The sequence below is a fragment of the Schistocerca americana genome, chromosome 1 (assembly GCF_021461395.2).
Source record: "Schistocerca americana isolate TAMUIC-IGC-003095 chromosome 1, iqSchAmer2.1, whole genome shotgun sequence".
Taxonomy (NCBI): Eukaryota; Metazoa; Arthropoda; class Insecta; order Orthoptera; family Acrididae; genus Schistocerca; species Schistocerca americana.
Genome location: NC_060119.1, coordinates 1,007,481,801 through 1,007,507,225, shown reverse-complemented (window position 1 = coordinate 1,007,507,225; position 25,425 = coordinate 1,007,481,801). Strand labels below are relative to the sequence as shown.

General features: G+C 42.9%; 1 protein-coding gene across 1 annotated transcript in view; it reads left to right on the top strand.

The window, feature by feature from the left end:
* Window positions 1–8,207: 8,207 nt before the first annotated feature.
* Window positions 8,208–25,425, top strand: part of LOC124595948 (lachesin-like) — a 1,154,458-nt gene continuing 1,137,240 nt past the window's right edge. The window contains exon 1 of the mRNA XM_047134873.1: window positions 8,208–8,337. Coding sequence (XP_046990829.1) covers window positions 8,208–8,337 — 130 coding nt within the window. The remainder of the gene's footprint in view (window positions 8,338–25,425) is intronic.

Genomic DNA, 25,425 nt, shown 5'->3' with positions numbered 1-25,425 from the left:
ACAACCGGAATGACTACTCCCGGTGTGCACACGGAATGAACACTGGCTTCCTTCCCATCCTTGGCAGCCATGTTCCTAAGAGGCCCCATTACGCGCCTAACGTTGGAGTTCCGAACTACCATCGTACCTACCCTCTGTGAACGCCCAGACCTTTCGGGCCGAGAAGCTTCCTCTGGAACAGAGTGGACGACTGCATCCGGCTCAGAGACATCGTCAGCTACAGATAACGCCCGAAACCTGTTCGTCAAACGAACATCCATTTTATAATATGTATGGATACTACAACAGAGCATCTTGACCAGCATATGGACAAGGGAGGAAATACGTGTTTTTATAAAGCTACGCCCCGCCATTTCGTAAATGGTGGTTTGTGAGACAGGTGCAGCTGTCGGCAGCCGCTGGAGAGAGCTGCAGTCGCAAATCGTTAACTGGCTCGTCCCATGTGGCGCAGCCGGTGTGTCTCGTGAGGTAGGATTTTCCGTCCTTGTCCACGTGAGTGTCAGCTGCCTCGTCCTGTGTGAGGACAGCTTCAAGCTGACCGGGAGACGAACCGGACGAGTCTTGGGTTCTCCAGTGAGCGAGCCGCACGAAACCGGGTGGCGTGGACAGCAGGCGGCTGCGCGCGGTGGACTTGATTCTGGTGGCGAGAAGGGTCGGCCGCGCGGCAGCAGGAGCTATTGGTGGTGCCGTGCATGCTGTAAGGAGGTCCATCGATGCAGTACAGTGTGTAGCTGCAGAGCAGCTGGAGGATACAAGGAAGAGGGAAGAGTAGTTTTAGCTTCCTGTCGATGACGAGGTCATTAGACACAGAGTATAAGCTTCTATTGGGGAAAGAAAGGGAAGGAAATAGGCCATGTCCTTTCAAAGGAACCACCCCGGCATCTGCCTTGAGCGGTTTGGGGAAATCACGGAAAAACTAAATCTGGATGGCCAGACGCGAATTTGAGCGGTCGTTCTCCCGACCGCAAGTCGAGTGTGCTAACTATTGCGCCACCTCTCTCGGTTGGACACTGCAGTCACTTGAGGAAGAGCCAGGGAGGAAAGAAGTGAACAGGGGAAAGCAGCTACGCTGCTTGCACAGCAAGTTGTGCGGCGACCAATAGGACAGCCTTGTGTGGATACAGGATCTGAGCTTGTGGCTAGTGGCAGCTTGTTATCAGCATGCTGGCCCGACCTCGGGTCCTGCACACAGTGGGTAGCGGCGCCTGACATCGTGGTTCATTCGAAAACTGGACCGGCTGTACACAAGTGAATTCTGTTAGTGGTGTGGGTCCCTGCACATCAGCACACCGAGAGAGAGAGAGAGAGAGAGAGGTAGAGAGAGAGAGAGAGAGAGAGAGAGAGAGAGAGAGAGGTATTTTACGGAAATACTGGTTGTGCGTTTCTGTTTAATGCTACCCCAGCAAGCGCATTACTCAGTGTTATTCTGCGTTGATTGGCTCAGGGGCAGTGCAATTGCAAGTTACGGTTGTTGCATCTCGGAGTACAAGTCTGTGTTCTTCTGCACTGGTGAGCAAAACTTAAGGACGAAAGTAGCATCTGCATGATGTGTTGCTACCAAGTAAGTAGCTGGATGAAACTTCGACCATATATGGAAAGAACTTCTACACCATAGTAAAGCACAGTACAGTAACAAATACGCAACGAGACTATCACAAATGACACTTTTACTCAAAGACAATCATTACACTGAAGTTATCGCAATTTATCATGCTCCCCTGGACATAAAAAATAATAGGGTGTTGATCACCAAGGATGACAGTGTATGCCCTGATCCCCTGCTGGCCACAAGGTTGGTAAGAGGCTCTTGTGGTAGAGCGTCCCTCCACTAACGCGCTTATCTGCTGGATGGTTGTTGGTGCATATGGATATGCTACAGTACGTATCGCCCAAAGCATCCGACAAGCGCACGATGGGATTTAAATTCGGCGAACGGGCAGTCCTGTACATTCGCCGAATATTCTTTCGTTCAAAAGGCCCCATCAACTTCGTTGTTCGATGGTGTCGCGCATTATCACCCATAAAATTGAAATCAGGGCCGAATGCACCCATCAAAAGAGGCGCGTGGGAAGAATTACAGTGTCACAATAACACTGAGAAGTGAGTGTAGCGTGTTCAAAGATTTGCAGGTCAGTATGCCCATGCAACATTATGCTTCCCCACACCATAACACATGGATCCCCAAAACGATCATGTTCTACAATAATGAATGTACTTTCATACGGCGAGATGCTGGAACAGATAATGTACTCAGGGACCTTTTCGAACATGTTCGTTTTGGTGGGCAAGATATAGTGGTGTGTGTGTGTGTGTGTGTGTGTGTGTGTGTGTGTGTCGGAGGGGGCGGCACAAATTGTATGGGCGTAGTAACCTTTGAATACGGTACGCTCAACCGTCAACGTCATTGTGACGCTGTACTCCTTCTCCATGAGCATTTTTTCAGGAGTGCGTTCGGCTCTGACTTCATTTTTATGGATGGCAATGTGCGACCGCGTACAGCTGCGCAGGTGGAGGAGCTCTCGGAACGAGAGGATATTCAGCGAATGGACTGCCCAGCACCCAGCCCCCCCCCCCCGCCCCGCCCCCCCCCCCCCCCGACTTAAATCTCATTGAGCTCGTGTGAGATCTGTTAGGGAGACGTATCACAGCACGCCCACATGGTCATACAGCAGTTCTGTCCAGCATGGGAGCACGCTGAAGAGCATGCACTGCCGTCCCTGGTGATTACACACCCTATTAAGAACCATGTCCCGCCTTTTGTAATTTCCAGGGCACCGTCATAAACAGCTGTGACATCAGTATAATTATGGTCTTTGAATAAATGTATCAACTCTGTTCGTTCCACTGCACATTTCTTTCACTTCCCTTCTGTACTACACTGTAGCAGTTCTTTCTGCGTATGGTCCAAGTTTCATCGAACTATGTTACTGGGCAATAACGCATCATGCAAAAGTTACTTTCGTACTTAGGTTTTACACAAAAGTGTACTTTAAACTAGTCTCCTTGGGTGTTTTATTATATCATTGCTAAGCTCCTTTAGTTTTATTTCTCATACGGAGTGGAGAAAAACTGTGTCACGAAATTTTAACCTTGGGTAGTTGATGCCAGTAGGAACCAAATTACTAATTCTGTGTAGATCGACAACGCACCATTTTTAAACTGCGGAAATTTGGCGCCACGCGTTCCGATTGGCTGCGGGATTGCCCTGTTGCCGGATGCTCTGGACAACGCATGACCGCGAATGCTTTGCCTGCCGAAGATCACGAGGGACGTTTGTAAGTGTGAACCGACAACCGTAGCGCTGCCCGTCAACCGACGAACGGCAAAAGGGCAATCCCAAGGCCAGTCGGAGCGCGTGGCGCCAAGCTGCCGTGGTATAAAAATGGTGCTGTCGACCAACAGAATATTAGTAATTTTGGTTCCTAGTGGCATCAGCTATCCAGGGTTGAAATTTCGTGACACCATTTTTCTCTGCCCTGTATCTAGCCTGTGATCTACTGTTTCTGCAGCTATTGAGCCCTTCTTGTCGTTTCCATATTGCATGACTTTATGGGTCTTGTTTGCAATGCTTGAAATTATTATCGTTACTACGTTGAAGTCGGACTGCAGAATTATTTTAAGTTTCTGTGCAATTTATATATACTTGTTGCTTTAGAAATAGCCTTCCTGAACGTGGGTGTTGCAGTCCTCATTTTTTATTATTGTTTCTTACAGTGTATATTAATTAGTTACAAATTTGCTAATTTATTCAATGTGCTCATGAGGCAACATTCATTGTGTTTATCAAATTCTCCGCAAGAGGGCATTTAGATGTCCTATCTCTTTTTATAAGGCAATAATCTTCTTATGTGGTGTTTGTAGAATTTGGCAGGCCGCTGTGGCCGCACGATGCTAGGCACTTCAGTCTGGAACCGCGCGAACCGCTACGGTCATAGGTTCTAATCCTGCCTCGGGCATGGATGTGTGTGATGTCCTTAGGTTAGCTGCGTTTAAGTATGAAGTCTGTAACCGAAAGCCACATACCACTCCGAACCTTTCCTGTGCAACATCACTTTAAACCACTGTGGACAGCATACGTCATTCAAATACATAACACACTCTAAGAAAAAAAAAATATTCGACGCACCACGAAGGAATTATCCGAATGGGACGGGAATCGGTAAATGTGAGGGACATGTATACACAAAAAAATGTTACAGATTCAGAAATACTGAATGATTTATTCAAGAAAAAGAGCTTCACTAACTGAGCGAGCCAATAATTCGGTGCTTCAGTTCTGGCTCTTAGGCGGACAGCTGTCCGACTTGGCACTGACTGACAGAATTGCCGTGAGTCCTCCTGAGGGATATCTTGCCAAATACTGTCCAATTGGCGCGTTAGAGCGTCAGATGTCGAGCTGGTTGGAGGGCTCTGTCCACGATGCTCCAAACGTTCTCAGTTGGGAGATCCGACGACCATGCTGGCCAAGGTAGGGTTTCACAAGCACGAGGACAAGCAGTAGAAACTCTCGCCGTGTGCGGGCGGACATTACCTTGTAGAAATGTAAGCGCAGAACGGCTTGCCATGAAGGGCAACAGAATGAGTGATAGAATCTCGTCGACCTACCGCTGTGCTCAAAGGATGACAACCAAAGAGGTCTTGCTGTGAAAAGAAATGGCACCCCAGACCATTACTTCTAGTTGTCGGACCGTATGGCGGGCGAGAGTCGGATTGATATACTATCACTGTCCTGTGTGTCTTCAGACAAGCCTTCGGCTAGGAATTTCATTGACTGGGGTAGAATTGTTTTTAGTGATGAGTCCCACGTCGTTCTGAGTTTCGATGACCAGCGAAGCGGTGGGCTACCAACCTGTGACTGTCGCCCGCCGTACAGCCCGACACCAAGGAGTGCTGGTCTGGGATGCCGTTTCATTTCATAGCAGGATCCCTTTGTTTCTCATCCGCAGTACCCTTACAGCACAGCGGTACATTGACGACATTTTACGTTTAGTTGCCATTCATGCCAAGCCATCATGGGCTTAAATTTCAGCAAGATAATACCCGCCCGCGCTCAGCTTGAGTTTCTACTGCTTGTCTTCGTGCTTGCCCTACCTTAGCTAGCAGGGTCGCCGGGTCTCTCCCCAACTGAGAAAGTGTGGAGCCTTACGGGGAGTGCCCTCCAACTAGCTCGGGATTTCGACGATCTGACACGCTAACTGGACAGAATTTGGGGCGAAATCCATCATAAGAACATCCAACAACTCTATCGACCAATGCCAAGCCTAATAACTGCTTACCTAAGGGCTGGGGACGAATCAATGCGTTACTGACTTCTTCGATTTGTGAAGCTAAATTGTAAGATTTTTCTGAAACTGAAATCATTTGTTTGTCTACAGATGTACATCACATATGCCGATTTCCGTCCCAACCGAATAATTCCTTCATGGTTCGTGGTTTTCCTTTGTCTTGGAGTGTAAATCATCATAAATCCACTCAAGCGCCAAATAAACTGGCACTTCTGCGTGCTCGCAGGGGCGGTACACGATATTAGGCAGGTGTACCAGTTTCTTTGGCTCTTCAGTGTACGAGGGTGAGTCAAATGAAAACCTTAAATTTGTAATAACAAACCGAAATTTCGCGGCGTTATCCTGTAAGTTGGTAAGCGTGCTACAAACAGCGTGCAGGATGGCCTGTAGGTGGCAGCATAGTGCAGATGCACACATACCGTCGCAGTATCAGTAGAAATAAGGACGCCCCACTTGCGACTTGCACTAGGGAAGAACAGAGTTCTGTTATTCGTTTTTTGCGTAGTGAAGGTGTGAAACCTATTGAAATTCATCGACGAATGAAGGTTCAGTACGGTGATGCATGTTTGTCACAGCAGCAAGTATATGAATGGAGTAGGAAGTTCGAAAATGGTGTGACTTCAGTGGAAGATGCTCCTCGTCCAGGTCAAGCACAACGAGTTGTGACTCCACAGAACATTGCAGCAGTTGAAGCCATAGTGGAGGAAAACCGCCGAGTGACAATGGATGACATTGCAGCATGTTTACAGGTTAGTCATGGCTCAGCACACCACATTGTGCATAATGTGCTCCAGTTTCACAAACTGTCTGCTAGATGGCCCGGCAGCTGACTCCTGGTATGAGAGAACGACGTGTTGATGCTTGTGAAGAACTTCTTCGGCGCTTTGAACGAGAAGGTGATGGCTTCCTTGCAAGAATCGTTACTGGGGACGAAACCTGGGTTCACTTCCACCAACCGGAAACGAAGAGAGCGAGCCATTCCTCATCACCAAAACCAAAGACGTTTTGAACAGAACCATCAGCAGGGAAGATTATGCTGATTCTCTTTTGGGACGAAAAAGACGTCATTTTGGAGCATTACATGCCTAGAGGGACCACTGTTACCAGTGCATCATACACAGATCTCCTAAAAAAATCATCTGCGGCGTGCAATCAAATCAAAGCGACGTGGATTGCTGTCAGCAGGTGTCCTTTTGCAACATGACAATGCAAGGCCCCATACTGCCCTTACAACAGTTGCAACATTCACAGACCTGCATTTTGAGTGTCTTCCTCATTGACCATACTCACCAGACGTTGCCCCACGTGATTTCCATATGTTTGGACCAATCAAAGACGCAATGGGAGGAAAGAAGTTCCGTTCTGATGAAGAGGTACGCCACGCCGTGCATGAGTGGTTGCGCGGACTACCAAAAGAATTTTTTTCCAAAGGGATTTATGCACTTTGTAAGAGCTGGAGGACTTGCATTGAGCGTGGGGGAGTTTATGCTGAAAAGTGATACAGCTTTGTACCACTTCTGCACAATAAATAATTGTTGTTGTTGTGGTCTTCAGTCCTGAGACTGGTTTGATGCAGCTCTCCATGCTACTCTATCCTGTGCAAGTTTCTTCATCTCCCAGTACCTACTGCAACCTACATCCTTCTGAATCTGCTTAGTGTATTCATCTCTCGGACTCCCTCTACGAGTTTTACCCTCCACGCTGTCCTCCAATACTAAATTGGTGATCCCCTGATGCCTCAGAACATGTCCTACCAACCGATCCCTTCTTCTAGTCAAGTTGTGCCACAAATTTCTCTTCTCTCCAATCCTATTCAATACCTCCTCATTAGTTATGTGATCCACCCATCTAATCTTCAGCATTCTTCTGTAGCACCACATTTCAAAAGCTTCTATTCTCTTCTTGTCCAAACTATTTATCGTCCATGTTTCACTTCCATACATGGCTACACTCCGTACAAATACTTTCAGAAATGACTTTCTGACACTTAAATGAATACTCGATGTTAACAAATTTCTCTTCTTCAGAAACGCTTTCCTTGCCATTGCCAGTCTGCATTTTATATCCTCTCTACTTCGACCATCATCAGTTATTTTGCTCCCCAAATAGCAAAACTCCTTTATTACTTCAAGTGTCTCATTTCCTAATCTAATTCCCTCAACATCACCCGACTTAATTCGACTACATTCCATTATCCTCGTTTTGCTTTTGTTGATGTTCATCTTATATCCTCCTTTCGAGACATTGTCCATTCCGTTCAACTGCTCTTCCAAGTCCTTTGCTGTCTCTGACAGAATTACGCTCAAAGATTTTATTTCTTCTCCATGGATTTTAATACCTACTCCGAAGTTTTCTTTTGTTTCCTTCACTGCTTGCTCAATATACAGATTGAATAACATCGGGGAGAGACTACAACCCTGTCTTACTCCCTTCCCAACCACTGCTTCCCTTTCATGTCCCTCGACTCTTATAACTGCCAACTGGTTTCTGTACAAATTGTAAATAGCCTTTCGCTCCCTGTATTTTACCCCTGCAACCTTCAGAATTTGAAGGAGAGTATTCCAGTCAACATTGTCAAAAGTTTTCTCTAAGTCTATTTTATTTTATTTAGAAAAAAATAAGGTTTTCATTTGACTCACCCTCGTATTAAACCAATCTTTTCGCGCAACTCAGCCACAACTGGTGTCGTCCCCGCACGGCGCCTGTTTCCTTCGTCTGTATTTACGTGGATCACCTGCGCAGCTCTTGACGGGAGCAGGTGGTGTCGCGGGAGGGGGTTTGCGCGCGCGCGCGCGCCTGCCAGCCGCCGCGGGGGGCGTCGGCGTCGGCGCCGGCTGCTCCGGCTCGGCGTGGCGTCGCCGCAGTTGTCTGTTGCGTGTGGCGCGCGGCGGACAGCCGCCGAGAGATGCGGCCTGCTGCGACATGGGCGCCAACACACTGCCCGCTCGCCGACGCTCCGCGCCGCTGCTCCTTGCGCGTCCGCTGCCGCTGCTGTTGCCGCTCGCGCTGCTGCTGCTGGTCGTCCAGCCCGCCGCTTCCCACCACAGAGCAGGTGCGCAAGCCGGCCTCTCTCACCACCTTCTTTTTTCCCGCGTCGTCTCCGCAACTTCGAATATTCGCTGAAGAAAAATAATAAAACGCTAATTTTAAATTTACAGTATCTCTTCCGGACTCTGGTGGATATCGCAACTGTAGTATTAATAAGGTAGGGTGATCGGATTTCTAAAATGATAATGTGGAATACAAATTAAAAGTTGAAATGAATCGATATTTTGTGGACACTTTTATTAATACTCTCTCCATAGTAGATTAGTGTTAAACTAGTTGGTTTATGCGACAACTACACAGACCATCGTACACTTTTGTTAAAATTCGCAATAAAAATGCATCAAAATCTCTTGCATTACTGAGCGAGTAAATATTATATCGTTTTATTAATGTCACACGTAAACATATTACTTTAACATAACGAGGACTTTAACTAAGGCAGAAAATTATTATAGGTTAATATTTTAAACATAACTGCACAACAGCAACGGTTTCACGTAATAAAATTACAAACAGCCCACCAGTTGCAATGGATAAAGGAATTCTTTACCTAGGTTTCGACAAATATAAATTTGTCTTCTTCAGAAGGTAGCAATTTTACATTAGTAAGGACTAATGCACCATCGCCGTTTTTACAATTGTCGGCATAGATCCATGTGCCAAAAATAAAATATAGCCCTAGAATTAGGCTTTGTCACGTAAATATAAAAGAGCTCATGGATCTTGCCGACTCGATTGTGAGCTATTTTATATTTACGTGACAAACCCTAATTCTAGGACTATATTTTATTTTTGACACATGGATCTATGCCGACAATTGTAAAAATGGTGATGGTACGTTAGTCCTTACTAATGTAAAATTGCTACCTTCTGAAGAAGACAAATTTTTATTTGTCGAAACCTAGGTAAAGAATTTCTTTATCCATTGCAATTGGTCGGCTGTTTATAAGATTATAGGTTACTTAATTTCACTCTCAATTGGTCTGTAAGTTTCTCCGTGTATATTTCTTAAAAATTCTTTTTTGTCATATTTTGCAGAAGAATGTATGCCATTCAAGAGTTTAATGTTCTCAAACGGGATTTTATAAAAATCAACACATGAAATATCCTGGAAATGAATCTTCGTTATAACAATTTCCTTAACGGCTGCGACACTAAACCTCTTTTTTTCGTTAGTTCGTTAGTCATGCATGACGAGACCACTCTTTCTGCAGCAGCATTGGCCGGCCGAAGTGGCCGTGCGGTTAAAGGCTCTGCAGTCTGGAGCCGCAAGACCGCTACGGTCGCAGGTTCGAATCCTGCCTCGGGCATGGATGTTTGTGATGTCCGTAAGTTAGTTAGGTTTAACTAGTTCTAAGTTCTAGGGGACTAATGACCTCAGCAGTTGAGTCCCATAGTGCTCAGAGCCATTTGAACCATTTTGCAGCAGCATTAGTGCAAAGTATAGCTAGCAAAAACGCTACTAATGAGCTGCAAATTCCTGCAGCAGTTATCGAGAGACAAGGAAGTTGAAAATCGTAGACTTCGCTCAGTTTGATTTCTTTATTCTTTGGGCATGTCCACATTTGTTCTCCATTTGATTATACTACATTTTATTTAAACACACACTTTTTCAAAATATGCGGGATGGTTAGGGAAAAACGACGCAATATACGTCCCGTATGCCTTTGTCGGGACAACGGGACACTGAAGCTAAATAAGGAACGATCCCGCATAATACGGGACTCCGGGTCACTCTATAATGAGCTATTATGCTAGCAGAAACAGCAGCCACTCGCGATTTATATTTTTCCACAAGTGAGTCTTTCAAATCGCTCAAGTGGTGGTTGTTTACAAACACCAGCTGGTGAACAATGTGCGGCTCTTGTGTAGTATCATCACGTCTGTGAACACAATTTACAGGAATTATTCTAATGTACTATCATCGTGAGATATGAATCATGATCATAACATCTAAAAAAAACTAAAAATTTATGTACCAAATAAATGGTTTTTAGACAGACTTAATGTTCACTTACGCTTTTAACGTTTTAATTTAAACTGACTTCAGAATGTGCTACACATAATGCCGGGACGAATGTTACGCTTGATAATTAAAAATAGTTCTTGAAATGATATTTACTGTGAAATTGCATGTTAGATGTCCTTTTAGAAAGTCTAACGCGGTTTCATTCCGTCAGTGAAAATCGCTTACTTGGACTTGTTTGCTAACATTTTATAAAGCTTTGGTCCTGTGAAGTTTACTAAACGTGAAGGTATAGCTGTTATATGGTACTTAGTTTCACATACAGAACGTTTGTTCATGACCAGAGTTTATGACTAGAAAAATAGCGTAATTCGTGTCAGTTCTTCGTTTCAAGGGTCACAGAATACCTGGCATTTTGAAACGCTCTTATCAACTAGTTTGTTGTGCCTGTTTTTGTACGCTGTAATTCAACGAGAAAGCGAATTACTGCTTTGTGACGTATCTGTTAAGTGTGGCAGGATATCTATAGATCACCACTGCAGGAGGTGACACACATCCTTTGCTACACTCGTTCTCTCAACCATTATGATTATTCCTCTTAAGCTTTTATGTTTAAATGTAAAATGGCAGCACAGTAAGGACATTATTTATGATGAAAAGTGTTCGAACGTTAGGGGATAAAATTGCGTGTATCACGTGTAAAAAGCAAACGAAAAGAAAATGAACTACTTCATATGGTTCCTCTGATACTGCAGTAGCAAAACCAGATTGACAACAACTCTTAACGAAGATACTGGAGGATAAAATATCTAATGTGAAACGTTACAGGTACCGGTAAGCAGGAAAATATAGTATTGCTTCTGAGCTATGTATTACATACCGTGAGTGGAAAAAATATAGAAATCATGATTGCTAGACGTGTAACGAAGAATAACTGCAGCTGATACCTCACTGTACGATGACATAGGGGAATCAGGTAGTGTTTGCTACAAGCTGATTCAGACTTTCAATGGCTCTCGCCGAGGCAGTTGGATTATTAGTAAAAAATATTGTTTATCCACTCATGTTTAAACTTACGCGTTTATAACACAATATTACATACGGTAAAGCAAACATTGGTCATTCAGAATTGCAATCGATAAAGTTATAAATTGTTCCAGTTTAGTACAGTTAAGTAGCAAAACAATTAATTTAAATATTCCTTTTTTCATTATATACGTAACTGAACGCTACGATTTTGACATCGTGTCATCTTGAGTCGTTATTATCACAATAACTGCAGTTCATGTCTAAATTTATGGTCATTAAAAAATCTTGTTCCTCCCCCTAAATGAACTTTTCAATCCTCTCAACGTTTACATTCGTGTGTTGGGTATTTAAAAATGTTTTTGAGAACGGATTGCAGTACATTCCTCGAGTTTCTTCGTGAAGAGTGCTTATGTCAGGCGACATTTACCAAAATAAGCACAACATAATGCATGTAGAAGAGTAATTTGTGGATGGAATTTACGAAAGTATGCACCTGTTAACTTGCATCGATATTGTCACAACTATCGCATTTTTTAATCTATACAGGGTGTCCCAGGAGAAGTGAACAATATTGAGGGGTGTGACAGGACCGGTGATTCGAAGCATAGAAGTCTAGTGAGCGTGGGCTCTAAAATGCAATGAGCACTTCTTCATCGTGGACATTGTGAAAAAAATTTCTGCTACTGCAATGTCTCTGCTTTCCATATTTCGATGGATGGTATACGGATCAAATGAAGGAAAAATAACATTCAGTAAACATGGATTCTAAAGTCCATACCGGAAGAGCTATGAGCACTTGTTCATCTTCGTTGCTGTGAACCACATCTATTCTACTGAACGAGTGCTCACAATCCTTAAGGTACGCATTTTAGAGCCTATTTCACTAGGCAGTTTTGCGTCGGATGATTGTTCTTGTCATATCACTGAATACTGACCATTCTTCCTGAGACACCCTGTGTAAATGTTATTTTCAGCACCGCCAAAACTCTTAATGTTGATCTATAGGTCCTTAAAAGGATACGAGAAGATTCCCGAATACAAATCTTATGAGGAGCATATTAAAGTGACTCGAAAGCTGGGGAAAATAATTTCATGACATTCGATAAAAATACTTGCAAGTGATCCTTGAACTGTATAATTGCTCTGAATTTAAATGTCTGCATACATGTGTCTTTTGAAGATAATTTTTGAAGGAATATCGTCATGCCTCCTACCAAAGTTTTCAGATATCACCACCATAAATACTATCACGACGTTAATAAGATCATCATTATCATCAACAACAACATAATATATCATCAGTTGGATATAAAGCAAGATTTCATGCATAAATCGTGGCTGATTGTGGTATCCTATTTGAAGTTTAAGTCACATTTGTAACGTTTAGCTACGTGTATAATGAAACAAAATAGGAATATGTTTCATCAGTAGTTTTGGTAAATACAAACACTTTACAAACGTACAGTTTTAAATGCTGAATTAAAGAAGTACTGCAAACAATATTTTATTTAGCATATGTAATACCGTTATAAACTTGTAAGTTTCTACATCAATGGACTAAAAATATTTTTGAATGACTATTAATCCAACTGCCTCGGCAGGAGCTGGTGAGTCTGAATCAGCTTGTAGCAGATATCTACCTAATCCCACTATGTCGTCATGTAATGAGGTAACAGTTATATATATACTCTTCGTTATATGTCTCCCTATGATTATTTCTTTTTCTTCCTTCTTCACTCACGATGCCTAATCCATAGCTGAGAAGGAATATTACATTTTCCTACTAACCAGTACCTATAAGGTCTCTAATTAGATACTTTATCCGCTCATATCTTCGTTAACAGTTGTTGTCAATCTGATTTCGCTACTATGTTATCTGAGAAACCACATGAAGTAACTCATTTTCTTTTCGTTTGTTTCTTATATCTGAGACACGCAGTTTTAGCCCCTAGACTTCGAACAGTTTTCATCATAAATAATATCCTTACGTTGCTGTCATCTTACAGGAAAGATAAGAATGCTTGACAAAATGAGTGTAGTAAAAAAATCTGTGTTACCTCCTGCAGTGGTAATCTGTAGGTATCGTGCCACAGCTAACAGATATGTCACAAACTAATATGCTTTCTCGCTGAATTACAGCGTACAAAAAGAGGCTCATGTAACAGGTTGATAACAGCGGTTCAAAATGACAGGCATTCTGTGACGCGTGAAACGACAAACTGGCGCGAGTTACGCTTTTTTTCTGTTTGTAAACTCTGGCTATGAATAAACGTTCTATATGTCAAACTGGGTAGTATATAACAGATATGCTTTTGCGTTAATGTAATGTTCGCAGGACGAAAACGTTATAAAACGTTATAAAATGATCGACCGCAAGCAAGCGCTTTTCACTGACAGGATAAAACCACGTTAGACTTTCTAAAAGGACGTTTGACACGTTGCCAACTTCACAATAAATCTCATTTCATGAATCATCTTCAGCGTAACATTCATCACCACACTTTGTGCAGTATATACAGATATATATTTCAGTTTCGTGGAATAAAAAAATAGTTCAAATGGCTCTGAGCATTATGGGACTTAACTTCTGAGGTCATCAGTCTCCTAGAACTTAGAATTACTTAAACCTAACTAACCTAAGGACATTACACACATCCATGCCCGAGGCAGGATTCGAACCTGCGACCGTAGCGGTCGCGCGGTTCCATACTGTAGCGCCTAGAACCCCTCGGCCACACCGGCCGGCTTCGCGAAATAATGAGATTTGAAATTATAATTACAACACTAAACAATTAAGATATTATAACATCAATTTGACATAAACAACTCTGACCAAAGAGTTACACTCCTTACTTTATGATTTCAAAGAATTTACGAATCTTATGATTGGTTATTATGTGAATGTGAGGCTGCTCGCTTATTATTCCAGCAAGTAACTAATGTCAGAATTCTGCTGTAACCAATTATATCCGGGCACAAAAAACAATGCTACACACACAGTACTGAAATAAATACTTTCGAAAGATGACAAACATAATAAACTAAAAGTACTGAAAATTAGGTCTCGTAATTTCTTATGATACGGCGATCGGTTACGATTACTTAATATAATAATATGTAGACTCAGGTACCCGATATTAAATGGTCGTCTCTAGTTGAGCTTCTAGGGCTGACAGACACACAGAAGGAAGGAAGATTAAAAGTTGACATCGCTTCTTACCTCGTGATAATTCTGAGTCTTCTATGCAGCGAATACACCCACACGACTGGGAAAAAGCACAGGCTGTTCCCGTATACAAGAAAGGCAAAAGAACGTATATGCAAAATTATAGACCAATATCCTTCTTTGGTCTGCTGCAGGAAGAGAATGTTCTAACCTAGGGAGAGGAGAACCTCTGTCGACAAATTAACAAGGATTTAGAATATACTTGGAAGGAGAGACAGCATTGGTCGTATTTTTTTGTTTTATTAACCGCAAAATCGATTTTCGGTCACTTATTGACCATCCTCAGTGCTGTAATATACAATTTAAATTGGTAGGCACTGGTGTCAACAAGCTTAGAGCGATCACATAAACTCAAAGGAAGGAAGATTAAAAGTTGACATCGCTTCTTATCGCTTCTTACCTCGTGATAATTCTGAGGCTTCAACGCAGCGAATACACCCACACGACTGGGAAAAAATGGTTAAAATGGCTCTGAGCACTATGGGACTTAACATCTGAGGTCATCAGTCCCCTAGAACTTAGAACTACTTAAAACTAACTAACCTAAGGACATCACACATATCCATGCCCGAGGCAGGATTCGAACCTGCGACCGTAACGACTGGGAAAAAGCACAGGCTGCTCCCGTATACAAAAAGGGCAAAAGAACGTATCTGCAAAATTATGTGATCGCTCTAAGCTTGTTGATACCAGTGCCTACCAATTCAAATTGTATATTACAGCACTGAGGATGGTCACTAAATGACCGAAAATCGATTTTAAGGTTAATAAAACAAAAAAACAAAAAACAAAAAAAATACGACCAATGCTGTCTCTCCTTCCAAGTATATCCATTATCTGGTCAAGGTGCACAGGACACTCCATGGAGTCGCCAATCAAGGATTTAGAAATTAGCGTTCATGATAAACGCAGATCGCCGCTATCGCATGGGATACCCTACGAACCAGGGATGCAGACTAACAGACTTGAAATTGAGAAGCTTTTGTCCACGAATCAGCATGGTTTTAGGAAGCATCGCTTGTGCTAAACTCATCTTTCCCTTTTCTCACATGATATACTGCGAAATATGGAAGAAGGGCAACAGGAGGATGCCGTATTTCAAGATTTCCGGCAGGCACTGGACACTGTGCCCCACTGCAGCTGTTAACGAAAGTATGAGAATATGGAATAAGTTCACAGATATGTGAGTGGCTCTAGGATTTCTTACGTAATAGAACCCATCATGTTGTCCTCGACGACGAGTGTTCATCAAAGACAAGGGTATCGTTAAGAGTGGCCCAGGGAAGTGCGGTAGGACCGCTGTTGTTCTCTTCATACATAAGTGATTTGGAGGACAGAGTGGGTGGCAATTTTCGGTCGTTTGCTGCTGATGCTGTGCTGTACGGTAAGGTGTCGAAGCTGAGTGACTAGGAAGATACAAGACGATTTAGACCAAATTTCTAGTTGGTGTGATGAATGGCAGCTAACTGTAAATGTGGAAAAATGTAGGTTAATGCGGAAGAGTAGGAAGAACAAACCTGTTGCGTTCGGATGCAGTATTACTGGTGTCTTACTTTACACAATCAAGTCATTTAAATATCTGGGCGTACGTTGCAAAGCGATATGAATTGGAACGAGCATGTAAGAACTGTGACAGAGAAGGCAAGTGGTCGACTTCAGTTTACTGGGAGGATTTTAGAAAAGATTTCACCTGAAAAGGATACCGCGTGTAGGCAGCTGGTGTGACATATTTTTGGGTACTGTTAGAGTGATTGTGATCCGTACCAGATCGAACTGAAGGAAGACATTGAAGCAATTCAGAGGCGGGCTTCTAGATTTGTTACCCGTAGGTTCGAACAACACGTAAGTGTTAACGTAGACGCTTCGGGAATTCAAATTGATGTATCTGGAGGGAAGGCAACTTTGTTTTCGAGAAACACTACTGAAAAAATTTGGAGAAGCGGCATTTGAAACTGACTGCCGAACGATTCGTACATTAAGTGTAAGGACCACAAAGATATGAGAAATTAGGCCTCATACGAAGGCATGTAGACAGCCGTTTAGCTACTCTCTGTTTGTGAGTGGAACAGAAAAGGAAATGACTAGTAGTGAGACATGGTATCCTCTGCCACGCACCGTACGGTGGCTTGCGGAGTATCTATGTATATGTAGAGGTGTACAGTAGACAGATTGCATGCTCCCAATTTCCGGGAAACCTTCGGCACTTTACCACACTATAGCCAACAAGCAAGCAGAGGAGAAACGCGCTTGGCTCGACGACATTTTGAGTAACAGAAGTCAGTACGTTATCCTGGACTGTGATTTTCATCAGAGATAGAGGTAGTGTCATGATTGCCCTAGGAAAGTGTGATAAGATCACTTATTATTATTAGCGTGAACGTAATCCAACCGTTGGATGGTGTGAGCAGCAGTCTCTTTAGTAATGAGGCTGGTGCATCGTCTGAAAGTGATGAGTGATACTCTCAAGTAATAAGTGACACTCTCTTTCTTAGTGTGGACGACAACCTACGCACGGATTGGTAATTTCATGGTCAAGCTGATTAAAAATGTCGTGTGCCTAGGGCCTCCCGTCGGGTAGACCGTTCGCCGGGTGCAAGTCCTTCGATTTGACGCCACTTCGGCGACTTGCTCGTCGATGGGGATGAAATGATGATGATGAGACAACACAACACCCAGTCCCTGAGCGGAGAAAATCTCCGACCCAGCCGGGAATCGAACCCGGGCCCTTAGGCTTGGTCAAGCTGATGTTACACTATGTAATCAAATGTATTCGGATACCTGGTTGAAAATGACTTACAAGTTCGTGGCACCCTCCACGGTAATCAATATGGTGTTCTCCCATCCCTAGCCTTGATGAAAGCTTCCACTCTCACAGGCATACGTTCAATCAGGTGCTGGAAGGTTTCTTGGGGAATGGCAGCTCATTCTTCACGGAGTGCTGCACTGGGGAGAGGTATTGATGTCGGTCGGTGAGTCCTGGCACGATGTCGGTGTTCCAAAACATGCAAAGGTGTTCTATACGATTCAGGTCAGGATACTTTGCAGGCCAGTCCATTATAGGGATGATATTTTCGTGTAAAAAACCCTTCCCCCTCCACAGCCCGTGCATTATGAACACGTGTTCGATCGTGTTGAAAGATGCAGTCGTTATTCCCCGAATTGCTCTTCGACGTGGGAAGCAAGTAGGTGCTTAAAACATCAATTTAGGCCCGTGCTATGATAGTGGCACGCTAAACAACAAAGGGTGTAAGCCACCTCCATGAAATACACGACCACACCATAACACCACCGCCTCCGAATTTTACTGTTGGCACTACACACGCTGGCAGGTGACATCTACCGGGCATTCGCTATACCGAAACCCTGCCATCGGATCGCCACATTGTGTGCTGTGATTCGTTACTCCACACGATGTTTTACCACTGTTCAATCGTCCAATGCTTACGCTCGTTAGACCAAGCCAGGCGTCGTTTGGCATTTACCGGCGTGATGTGTGGCTTACGAGCAGCCGGTATACCACGAAATCCAAGTTCTCTCACCTCTCGCTTACTATATCCAAAAATTCATCTAATGACTAGAAGGAGTTGCCATTAAGAAATTCTTTTAATTTCCTTTTAAATGCTATATGGCTATCTGTCCGACTTTTGATGCTATTAGGAAAGTGACCAAAGAATATTGTGGCAGTATAATGTACCCCCTTCTGAGCCAAAGTTAGATTTAACCTTGAGTAGTGAAGATCATCCTTTCTACTAGTCTTGTAGCCGTATAACTGCTTTTACTTTTGAATTCGTTCGGACTGTTAATAACAAATTTCATAAGTGAATCCTTATATTGAGAGGCTACAGTGAAGATCTCTAGCTCTTTAAATAAGTGTCAGCAGGATGATCTTGGATGAGCTCCAGCAATTATTCCGATTACACGCTTTTGTGCAATGAATACTCTTTTACTCAATGACGAGTTACCCCAGAATATGATGCCATACGAAAGCATAGAATGAAAACAGGCTTGGTTGTCTAATTTACTGAGATGTATATCGCCAAAATTTGCAATGACCCTATAGCATAAGTAGTTGAACTCAAACGTTTCAGTGGATCCTCAGTGTGTTTTTTCCAGTTCAACCCCTCATCAATGCATATACCTAAAAATTTTGAATATTCTACCTTAGCTACCGATTTCTGTTCGAAGCCTATATTTATTAATGGTGTCATTCTATTTACTGTGTGGAACTGTATATACTGTGTTTTGAGCACATGGTGTAGTTTCCGACCAATGGTGCGCAATGACAGCGAATGTTATAGAGAGTCGACTGCTTGTTCTCGGATGGTAGGCGTAGATGTGAACGGTTTAACTATGTTCTTTGTGCACAGTATGGCGATCCTCCATTGTGGTGATCAGACATGGGCGACCACAACCCTACCGACGAATCTGTGTACCTCACTGTAGTCCAAAATCGCGCCACGGTCACTTCTAAATTATCTAGATGTTGTACGAATCGACCATCGGCCAAATGAAGACGTGGAATGAGGTATCTTTCAAGCTCTGCGAGGAGCTGATAAACGCTGTCTCACGCGAGTACGCGTTATCTCCGTGTCCTTTGCAGTGATCACATACGCTACTGGGCCTGGTAACAATACTTGACACGACCAACACTAATGTATACATAAAGGAAAGCGCCGAAGGTATTCAGAACGTGATACTAGATTTGTAACCAGTCTGATCGACCACTCTGCTGAGGAAGTGCTTCATGAGCTCAGATGAGAATTTTTGGGGAGTGGAGGGGGAGGGGAAAAGGGGGAGAAGGCGACCGTGTATCATGATGAAAAACTTAAGAAGGTCATTCAGGATAGATTGCAGAAATATTCTAGTGCCTCCAATTGCCGGCCGCGGTGGCCAAGCGGTTCTAGGCGCTTCAGTCTGGAAACGAGTGACCGCTACGGTCGCAGGTTCGAATCCTGCCTCGGGCATGGATGTGTGTGATGTCCTTAGGTTAGTTAGGTTTAAATAGTTCTAAGTTCTAGGGGACTGGTGACCTCAGATGTTAAGTCCCATAGTGCTCAGAGCCATTTGAACCAATTTGCCTTCAATTTTCATTTCGCTCAAGGGTCGTGAGGGCAAAATACATCTACCTCTACATCTACCACTATACTCTGCACGCCACCTTATGATGTTTGGTGGAGGGTACTTTTACTATTGTCACTTCATCCTTTTCCTGTTCCAATCGCGTCCAGTTCGCGGGAAGAAAGATTGCTGAAAAGCCTCCTTGTGGACTCGAATGTCTCTCGTTTTATCTTCACGGTCTTTTCGCGAGGTGTACGTAGGAGTTAACAATATGTTGGTTGACTATTCTAGGAAATTATACTCCCGGAATTTAAACAGCAGATCATGCTGTGATACACAACGCCAGTCTTGCAGCGCCTGTTGTTGGAGCTGACTGAGCATTTCCGTGACTCTTTCGTGCTTACTAAATGATCCTATAGCGAAACGTGCTGCTCTAGCAATATCTGAGTGTTGGTCGAATGTGTGCTTTGTAAGCTACTTCCTTTATTGATGGACTAAACTTCCTGAGGAACCTCCCACTGTATCTCAGTCTGGGATTTGCCTCACCTGCGATTAATTTTATGTGGTCGTTGCTCTTCAAATCGCCTTGTACTCGTACTCCTAGATATTTTATGGAAGTAATTGCTTCCAGTGGTTGTTCTGCAATCGTGTAGTCATACAATAAAGGGTATTTGTGTCTATGTATTCGCAATACGTTTACATTTGTTTATGTCGAGGCTCAATTGACATCCCTGCACCATGCGTCTATCCTCTGTAGGTCTTCCTGCATTTCACTACAACTTCGAAGTACACTCTACCATGCACTGTACAGTGGCTTGCGAAGTGTATATGTAGGGGTAGATCATTATGGGTGGAGTACAAGCTTGAACTGGAGGTACTACAAGCCCACTCTCGCTACACACCCATCCTGCTTGGTCCGTTACGATATTCCTTCGTCACACTGCACAATACAAGTTTACAACTGGCTCTGGTTACTGCTTCGAATACTGACCGTTATCTATAGTTAAGTCAATGTTGTCTTTATTCAGATTACTCTCTTTCGTCTGAATGGCTTAGTAGGTATACGGTTCTTAAAAGGTTTTATTTCATAACACTGAAACACAGTTACAATAAAAGGTGATTATTTATTGTTCAACGATATATTATGCTAAATTCATCAAACAAAACGGTCTACAATGTAACACGATTTCTTTTCGTATTTTCACAACGAAACTTTATTTTTAATAGCGGTGTATAAATGTTCATTCTACCGACGTCGCCAATGCGAAATTTCTGTCTCGAATATCAGTCCCAGAATCCATTAACTACAACTATCCACGAATACCAAACGTCCACACTCCTCGAACGCCAGCCAACGACGACTTTCGCACGAAAGCTGACTGTGCGCAGATTAAACGCTACAACATACCTGTTGTTGCGTGCCTTCCAGGAACTTGTATTAGGCGAGTTGGAGAAACCACGTAACCCCAAATCCGGATGGGAGGACGGAGATTTGAACCTCCTTCCTCCCAAATGCAATCGAGTGTCTCAAACACTACATCACTTTACTCGGTACCAGTTCACGGAGAACACGGCGTCGATATTTGGTAATACCAAGGATTGCCGCCACGGTAGCTCAGCGTGTTCGGTCAGCGAATTCGCTGCCCAGTGAACGAATCAACGATCAAATTGAACGGGGGGCGTGGGACGTCCGCCCAGAACAAATACAACGAATAATAATGAACAAAATGAGTTAAAAAAGGATATTATTTTGGTGTCAGGATTGGACTTCGTCTGTTGAGACTCATACGGTGACTAGAGCGCGTATTCAAGAAGCGACTGCTTCATTTTTGAAAGTTTACAGTAAAGGGAGGAAGACAGGAGTGCAAAGCACGTGTCTCTACAATACTGCCATGTAAAATGGTTTGTACAGATGTTCACAGGCCAATGTCCTACACGAGTGATATCTTTAATCATTATTAAAAGCGTTGCTGTAAAATACCAGTCAGTATTATGTAACTATTTCGAACTGCAATTAAAAAAAGGTAACGCAAGCGAAAAATGGCTTCCGATTTATCTGTAAGTTATAACCGAAAATTCAATGCTGCCGAACGAGAGGTCCTATAACGTCTAACGCAGAAATAATACAGCTCCAGAAAATATAATAAACAGAAGTTCAGTGTCTTCTGGCTGAATTCTGTAACTATCATGTTAAATGATAAGAGACTGCGGTAGCATCTGTGCAATAAGTTGCAGTGCTAGTCTGCCAGGTATTTTCCTCTGGGGCTACCGGCAGATGAAACGTCGGTTTTATCCAGTCATTGCTGTTTTACAATATGACGCAGCACCAAATCCAGAAACGTTTTATGTCAACTGATTCAGGTCATGCAAGCCTACACACATTTAAGACTTTCAGATTCTTTGCTCCTTATACTGCATATGAGGCTATAACTCGGAGGATATCTCCCAGAATAACAACTGAATGAAGTCCTGTTCAACTCAACTATGAACTACTCTGATCTACTGCAGGTACGGTCGTTTTTAAGCGTCTCCGTTGTTAAAGTACGTTTCATAACGCTGCTAAACTGGCGAAGAAACGATTGTGTGGACAAGAGATGAACTCTAGTATGGTTCTCTCTCCCCCCCTCTCTCTTAGATTTCCGTTGTTTTCCAGAATGCCATAAATCAAAGATCAGGCCTGGCCACGGCGTGCCAAACTTCACGCGTGCAGCTTGTCTGGACCTCACGAGGGCCAAGACCTTGCCTATCACTCGGCATTGCTTGGTCCATCTCAGAAGTATCCGCAATAGCGTGAAAATCATTTAGCATTACGGTGCGGCATTTTTCGGTTGGCACACCTCTCAGAGTTCTTCAGAGTCTTGGCAATATATCGTCATAATCTTTTAAAATGAATGGAAATGGCAGAAAAAGGGATGAGAATTCTCAATGCGTTTAAGCGACGGGTTCCACATATTTGCTATGAAATGACGTTGCAACGTCATGCAGAATGAATTTAGAGATGTTGTTGACAACGAAAGAAAAAAATTACAAGGATCGATGGAGGGGATTCATTGTTCTGTACATAAAAAGCACTTTGCGGCTAAGCATGCATGCCTAGAGCACGTGAACAAATTGGCCGCATGACCAGCAAAATTTCTAAAGTCGCACGCATTATCCCATTGACACTTGCAACTGTTTTCAGTGGAACTGAACGAAGAGTACGGAGACTTCATATATTACGGGAAAGTACGTTCGATTAAGTCAAGGGACATGCCGGGCTATTCCTGAATTTATGACGGAAAAAGGAGTAAAGGAATGACAATAAAACATCCAGATGGATTGCAGACTTCACATTTTAAATGGGCTTGACTGCACACAGTCCACAGTAAGGCATTTCAGGATAATTTCTTTCTGATTTGATGCAGGTGTATTTAATAACAAAATCGCGTTATAGAAGGGACACATTTTGAAAAAGACAGGTAGCGTGCTGGGGCGGTTGGGGAAGCGTGCAACCAAAATCTTGGCTGCCCCTGTCTTGGACCATAGATACATAAGCCAGAAATGATAAGTATTTCACTGACGTTAAATGCAACGCGAGGTTTGAAGAATTCTTAGTGGCTTTGAAAGAATTACCAGAATAGTTTCATAAGGGTTTGGAGGACTCTGTCAGTCTTACATCAGTTTCCGAGCTGTTTGCTGTCCCAGCTGAAAGCGTCCCTGTACATATGCTGAAGTAACTGATTGATCTGCAACGTAATTCCAGTCTTAGTGAAAAATGTTTTTACTTTAAAACTGTTCAAGGCATCTATATTGCTTTCTTCAGGGAGAGTTTCCAAGTCTCCTTGACGAGGTTGCAGAAGTGCTACAATATTTCGATAGACATATTTGCCGGCCACTGGTGGCCGAGCGGTTCTGGCGCTACAGTCTGGAACCGCGCGACCGCTACGGTCGCAGGTTCGAATCCTGCCTCGGGCATGGATGTGTGTGTTGTCCTTGGGTTAGTTAGGTTTAAGTAGTTCTAAGTTCTAGGGGACTTATGACCTCAGCAGTTGAGTCCCATAGTGCTCAGAGCCATTTGAACCATTTGATAGACATATTTGTGTGAAAGACCTTATTTCGCTCACTAAATAAATCGCGATTATGTGGCAAGTTGAGTGCGAAACTCTGTGAAATTGTCTACATCTGTCCGTATATGGACAGTTTGTACCACTCAAAAATTATAACGTGTCTTCAGTGCACTAGAAGTAATTAAATAATACTAAATATTTGTTTTGTTTGTGATCCATGGTGTTGAGAAATGTGAGATGTAAAACCAAGTCGTACGCAGTGCGACTGCACTGCTATTTAAATGTGGCGCATTTGCAGTTTTGCCCCCTCTTCCCACTCTTCTCGTTCAGGTAGCGTGCTGGGGCGGTTGGGGAAGCGTGCAACCAAAATCTTGGCTGCCCCTGCCTTGGACCATAGATACATAAGCCAGAAATGATAAGTATTTCAGAATTGTAACTATATTAGTGAACCCTCAGTTATTTAAAGAACCGAACTATCACAAATAAAAAGCCTGATTACCTGATAAATGAGTTAATGTATTGGATATGTGACGTCAAACACGCAAGCGAGAAAAGTTTAGAAAAAGACTGAAATTATGTTTAAAGTTTGTTGAAAGCCTCTAAGTGCCCTCATTGTCAAACACTTGATGAAAATGTAGCCTGAGTAACTTGCGCTCTATTTTACGCAAGAGGTAGTTTTTCATGCACATGAATGTCTATGATGTCGTATTTCCTGAACTGCTGTGGTAAAATGGTATAACTGTGCAGATACATTCAATGGTATGTGTGGATATTATCTGAAAAACGTGTTGGTAACAGATCAGAAGTAATAAATTAAAGCGTCATGCCTAATGTTGAAGTTTTACTGCATGAAATATTTTGTGAGGAGGTGTCATCGAGAAAACGTTTTATGAAGATTTGAAATTATGTTAAAGTTTGTTGGAAGTCGCTAAGTACTATCTTTCTCAAATGCTGGATGAATAAAGTGTGGGTAATTTGCGCGCAATGAGCTACGATGCCTCAAGACATACGAATGTACACAGTTTCTAACCGTAACACTTGTCTTACCCTGCTAAACCTTTAACGTAAGTTTATACGTCTCAATTAGCCGATTATGAAAGCAGTTTTAATTTTTAAGTCCTGTTAATAATTACATGAAACACTGAAAATGATTTTTTTTGGCCTTGGAAGTAGTTAGAAAGCAACCTGCAGCTGCAATCATGAACCATGAACCACGAACAGTTTCGCTATTTAGTAATGCCGATATTTAGCACACAACCATGGTTGTGATGACGGTCACAGTGTGCCGTCACGACGGTTTATTGCCAAAGAGCCTTTTTGAGAGTATTAAAAGACGTAAGTGACAGACACTACTGCAGTTCACTTCGTTCTTTGTGACATGGCTGCCGTACATCCACTATGAAATTACCGTTTTAGTCTGTGTGACTGTTTCTATCTCTCTATCGCCCATATACTGAGAAAATATCACCGAAGGTGTACATTATATCTTGCATGTCTGCAAGATCTCTCTTGGGTTGCGATTACTGTGAATGTATAACGAACTGTAGGAAAACAACCAATGGCACAAGTTAAACAATACACTGACTTGATAAAATATTGGGGGCCTTAATATCCAGTCATCAGGAATATATGGCATACGACTCCTGGGCTGGTATACTGAAAAAAGCGCTAATATTACTTAGAGAAATTAAGTAAAACAGTCACTATTGTAATGTTAGCATTTCATTTGAAATTTCATTTGAATACTGGTCTTCCACTGGTAACTGA